Source organism: Plectropomus leopardus, chromosome 17 (assembly GCF_008729295.1).
Source record: "Plectropomus leopardus isolate mb chromosome 17, YSFRI_Pleo_2.0, whole genome shotgun sequence".
Taxonomy (NCBI): domain Eukaryota; kingdom Metazoa; phylum Chordata; class Actinopteri; order Perciformes; family Serranidae; genus Plectropomus; species Plectropomus leopardus.
The window spans coordinates 29,789,551-29,795,192 of record NC_056479.1 but is presented as its reverse complement, the minus strand read 5'-3'; the positions used below and the strand labels follow the sequence as shown (position 1 = coordinate 29,795,192).

The following is a 5,642-nucleotide window of genomic DNA, read 5'->3' as shown; positions in this document are numbered from 1 at the left end:
TCCTTTAACCCTCACAGACTGATTGTTATTAACCCCTTGGGGACTGTTTGGAGCATTTTAGGCTCTTTTTCCTCGTCATGTTTTGATAATTTCGGCTGTGTTCATGCATTTGCCAGAAAGTTTGTCCAGATTGTTTTTTTTAGTTTAATCAGTGAATTTCCATCTCAGCTTTACAATAAGTCTGAAATACACTAAAAAAATGTGAAAAATAAATTTGTAATTTTACTATTTTCCACCTGATGAGGTCATTTTGACCATGTGAGAATCAGAATCAGAATCCGGTTTTATTGCCGAGTTCATTTACATGTACGAGACATGTGACTCGATGTTTTGGTGCAAAACAGTTAACATAAAGGACAGAATAAAAGTAGTGAATTTAAATAGAATAGGGCATAAGATAAAAAATGTAGAAGCAATTTAAATGTATAAATTGACAAAACAGAATATAAAGGACACAAAATGTATCAGTGTTTCCTCTAGGATTTTTTTTCAGCAGCGGGGGCAGGCTCTCCGGGGAGCCATGGCGGCGTAAACAAATGACACTTGACTGCAGATTTTAGTTTTTATGCCCAGCATAATGCCCCTTTTTATTGAATGGTTGGCATGAAAATCGCTTTTTAAAGGCTGAATGTAAAAATACATCATGGCGTGTATATCGCTTAATGCTATCAATTAGTTTACTCACGTTAGCGACACTGAGTTGAGTTGGCACCGGGCCCAAATAACTTAAGCTACGTAACCTTAGCTGGCCATCAATATTTTGCGAATGTTTATTTAACTAATAAAATCTATTATACGTTTTCTTAAGCTAATAAGTCTACCTTTTCTCCGGTAAGTTGCACGCTATTTTCCAGCCGACACTCCTCTGACTCTCCGACCTGATGCCTGGATGCGAGCAGCTCATTAACGTCGGCACCAGTTAGTTGTGTTGGGGGGGGGGGGGGGGGGCGGTGCTATCTACCCCAAAGAGTAGATACGGAGCAAGATAGTTATCTGCCTCAGCACTCGCGACACCCAACGCAGTGCAGGACTGTGCTGTGATGCGGCGGTGGTGTATTTGCAATTTAAAAAAAAAAACAACAACCAAAAAAAAAACGACATTTGAAGGAGCGGCGGGGTAGGATTTAGGAGTGGCGGGCCGCCACTCCTAAATGAGTGTAGAGGAAACACTGTGTATGTACAAAAGGTGCAGTGGAGAGATTGTACAGTTTGATATTTTTGAAAAGTGCAACATTTCCAAAGTCTCAGATACAATTAAATGATAATATAAATAATAAGCTATATAAATCTCTCCTGCTCTGTCTCTCTGTCTGTCTCTCTCTCTGTTTCCATGCCTCCTCTCTCTCCTCCGTCCTCCCCCCTTCCCCTCCTCAGACCCAGAGCGTCCCCCCGTCCTCTCGGTCTCTCAGGACTGGGTCCCCATCCTGGACAAGGTCTTCGGTCAAAAGTGGTGCAGTGACGTCTGGCAGATCAAGGAGCTTGGGGGAGGAGGTGTTGGGGGGCGGAGTCTGGGGGAGGGAGGGGGCCGAGCAGGGGTGGCGACGCTCTCCACTCCTCCGTGACCCTGGAGCCGTCCCCCTCCTCCCCCCAGCAGGACCCCCGCTGGACTCCTCTGGAGGACATGGAGGTGTTTTCTCCCGATGGAGACGCTGCAGACAGTCAGGGGGGGACACCGCTGGGCCCCCACCTGGACCCCCCCTCAGCCCCACAGGTGACCCAGAAATCCAGAAAACCTTCAGTCTGTTTACAGTGAGCGACTCCTTTGCCAAAAAATTAAAAGAGATCGAAAATAAAAACACAGCTGAAAATACAAATACAAGTAAATGATTGAAATTAAAAATCTCTATTTTAATAATAAAGTTAAGGGAAATAGTGAAACAGCTGAAAACATTAAAAAAAAAAAAAAATTTTTAACAAAAACGCATTGGTCGAAATATATAAAATTGTGCTGTGGAAATACTGATTTATCAAGCTGAAAATATAAAAATTTTATTTTTTTTTTTACTTAAAAATTACAGAAAATATATACATGACAAAAATAAAAAATGAAAATATTGAAAAAGTGCATAGAAAACATGAATTTGAGAACATCCAAAAGAGTGAAACCAAAAAAAATCAAATAATGCAATATATAATATTAGCTAGAGACAAAGATATAAAAAATTAAATATATAAAAAATAATACAGTTGACAAAAATATTTTAAAAGTTGCAAGAAAAAAACATTAGTAAAAACAAATATAATCCTAAAATTCTGATATAAATGATAGATATAAGAAATAATATTTTAAAAACTTAAAATATATTTAGTATATATGCAGGACAAAAATATAAGAGCTAAACAAATAGAAAAATAACATTTAATTAAAAAAAAAAAAACAGGTTACAGTAAAGATGCAGATAATAGTGCTCAGAAACAGTAAAAAAAAAGTAAAAATATAACAACAAAAAATTTAAATATGTATTAAAGATATTTAGAAATAAAACAACTTAGAAATGATAATACAAAAGTTTTTACAGCCGAGTGTTGTTGTCTTTACTGCCCTCCACTGGACAGTTTTATCACTAAATCACCCAACAGGACAGGAAGGAGTTAAAATGAGCATGTTAACCCTTTAAAACCTGAGAAAATCTTCCTTATTTCTTTAAAAACTAGCGAAGAAGGGAAAAAGAGGGAAAAAAGAAATGACCTAAAAATTAAAAAGTAATTAGTGAAAAGTTCAAGAAAATAACCTGAAAACTAGAAAAGAACAATAAAAAAGAAATAAACAAATAAAGATAAATCAAAAGAAAGAAAGAAACAGGCAAAAGGATTTAAAAAGAGTGTTTTAAAAAATTCTAACAATTATGTAAAATAATTTTTAATGTGTTATTGTGATAAATATAAATACTGTTTTTCATCCGCTTTTTTTCTCCTTTTTTCCCCCCAGAGACAATTTTCCTTTTTTTTTTTAAAAATAAAAATCTAAATCTGCTAATTCCTGTTGCGCCGACTGCAGATCAGTTTCTCACGAGTCTCTCTGGTCTTCAGGTTCTTCGGGTCGTCGCTCGTCCGCCTCGATGCTTCATCGTCTGCTGACTCTGCCGTCGCAGCTGCTGGAGGCCGACGACGAGGACGCCGCCGCCAAGGAAACGCTGGCCGCTCTGGCCCTCGAATGCGACCGCAGAGACGGCATCGAACCTGGCCGGACCTGCCCGTCGCCCCCGGCAACCAAGGAGGAGGAGGGAGACGAGGAGGAGGAAGAGGAGGAGGAGGAGGACAAAGGGAGGAAGGTGAGGAAGAAGAAATGAGTCTAGTTTTATTTCATCATTTTATCATTTTTATTTTTCAATATGAAATCAAAATAAAAGGTCAAAATAAATGTGCTGTGAAAGTACTGATTGTATAAAGAAACATACATAACCAAAATATAAAAAAAGTTGAAAGTAGTTTATATAATATATATATATATATATATATATATATATATATATATAAACTAAAACCTAAATATTTAAACATGTACTAAAAAACATATAAGTAATAATGTATAAAAACTGAGCTGTGAAAATAATAATATAATATATATAAAAATTAAATATATAAGTGGAAATGTACTGCACTACATTTATTTGACAACTTTCATTACTTAACAGTATATAACATTGTTTTAAAAAAACAAACAAACATAAAATAAAACCAAAGAATTAAAGATGCAATGAATAAAAAAACACATTGGTAAAAAATCTAGTTACTGAATGTAAAAATACTTAAAATACATTAAAAATCTACACATAAAAAATAAAGAAACAAAACTGAAAATTAAACTGTAAAAAATAGTTTAAAACTTTTTTTAACATAACATAAAATTAAAGATATAATGAACAACATTGAACAAAATAATGAATTCTATTTTATTATTTATTATTATATAACTTGACATTACATGTATATTTTATTATGTTATGTTATGTTATATGATATGATATTATATTATATTATATTACATTACATTACATGTATATTATATTATGTTATATGATATGATATTATATTATATTATATTACATTACATTACATGTATATTATATATGTTATATGATATGATATGATATATATATATGATATTATATTATATTACATTATATTACATGTATATTATGTCATATGATATTATATGATATTATCCTGTGTGTGCAGAAGAAGAGGCGGAGGGTCTGGTCAGAGTGCGAGGAGTGTGGTCGGAGGTTCAGTCGGATGTCTCTCCTGAAGGCTCACCGTCAGTCTCACGTTGCCGAAAACGCTGCCGCCGAAACCTCGTCCCCCTCGTCGCCGCCCGGCAGCACCGCCTCGGCTTTACGCTGCTCGGACTGCGGGAAGAGGTTCTCCTCGGCGACCCGCCTTCACAGCCACACCCGGACCCAGCACCCTGGGAACCGGTCCTGAGCTGGCCCCGAACCGGTCCTGAGCCGGTCCCGAAATGGTCCACCTGGGTTGAACTGGAAATAAAAAACGGGAACAACGGAGCTTCAGAGCAGAGTCCAACAGAATCTGAACAAAGACGCAGATCAGAACCAGAGACCAGAAACCAGAAACCATCCAACCCATCAAACGCACAGACCCGACCATCAGGGATAGACCGGTTTTAGACTCAAAGATACTTTTACTCTGAAATTGAACAGGAAGTTGACTCCAGACGTTGGCACTTTATTATCAGGGCTGAAACTAAATTATTGATTCAAACACTGATTCATCTGTCAATAACTTTAACAGCTCATTGATCGGTGATTGAAATGACAGAGATCAATGAGAAATGTCCAGAGAATAATTGAAGGTTGAAACTATTAATCAGTTTTCAATTATTTTTTTAGTCATAACTCAGTCAAGACACTATGAACTGAAAAACGTATTTAATCCAAATAATTTTGGAGTAGCAGCACTTAAAAAACAATGAATTTATTGTTTTATTTTTTGAAAAAATTTAAGAAGACATATCATTTTAAAAAATTATTTAAAAAGTACTTTTTTTAAATTACGGAAGCTGAGGAAAATAAACTAAATATGAAGTCGAGCAGAAAAAATGGAACAAAAATGAAAAACGATCGATAAAATGTTTGATAACAGAAACCTAAAAACAATAATGATAAAAGAAAGAAGGAAATTTAAAGTTATGAATATAAAACATAATAAGAAGTTAAATGAACTAAAAAAGCCTTAAAGTCTAAAATCTGTCTATCCATCGCCATCGGCACCTGACAACCAATCAGAGCATCTCTGGAGGAAGGTCACATGATCGACTGTCATCAGGGACCAGCGGAGAGTCCTGATCTGGATCGATGACACGGATTCCTAAAGTTTGAACGCTGATGAATCTCTTATTGAATCTTTTCTGTTTTTCATATCAAAACATTCAGTTTTTTTAATGTTGATATTTTTTAAAAAAAGAAAAAAAACTTCTCAGATGACAAAAATACAAAAAAGATCCCTGAAAACACAAACAAATGTGAGTTACAGCAGATTTGCTTATTTCACCTGAATTAAAACGTGAAGACAGATCAAAGATCAGCCACACAGGGAAACCTTTAAAACAAATCATTTTTAATTAATAATGTTAAGAATTATAAATATTTTTATTTCTGTGGTTTGTAACTTTTCCTCAATTT

The 5,642-nt window shown here is 35.3% G+C and overlaps 1 protein-coding gene across 1 annotated transcript; it reads left to right on the top strand.

The window, feature by feature from the left end:
- The first annotated feature begins 1,635 nt into the window (after window positions 1–1,635).
- On the top strand, window positions 1,636–4,516 carry LOC121956912 (zinc finger protein 526-like). Its single transcript, XM_042505350.1, has 3 exons — window positions 1,636–1,711; window positions 3,031–3,272; window positions 4,180–4,516. The coding sequence occupies exons 2-3, from the start codon at window positions 3,060–3,062 to the stop codon at window positions 4,423–4,425; spliced, it is 459 nt and encodes a 152-aa protein (XP_042361284.1). The 5' UTR covers window positions 1,636–1,711; window positions 3,031–3,059; the 3' UTR covers window positions 4,426–4,516.
- The last annotated feature ends 1,126 nt before the right edge of the window (window positions 4,517–5,642 follow it).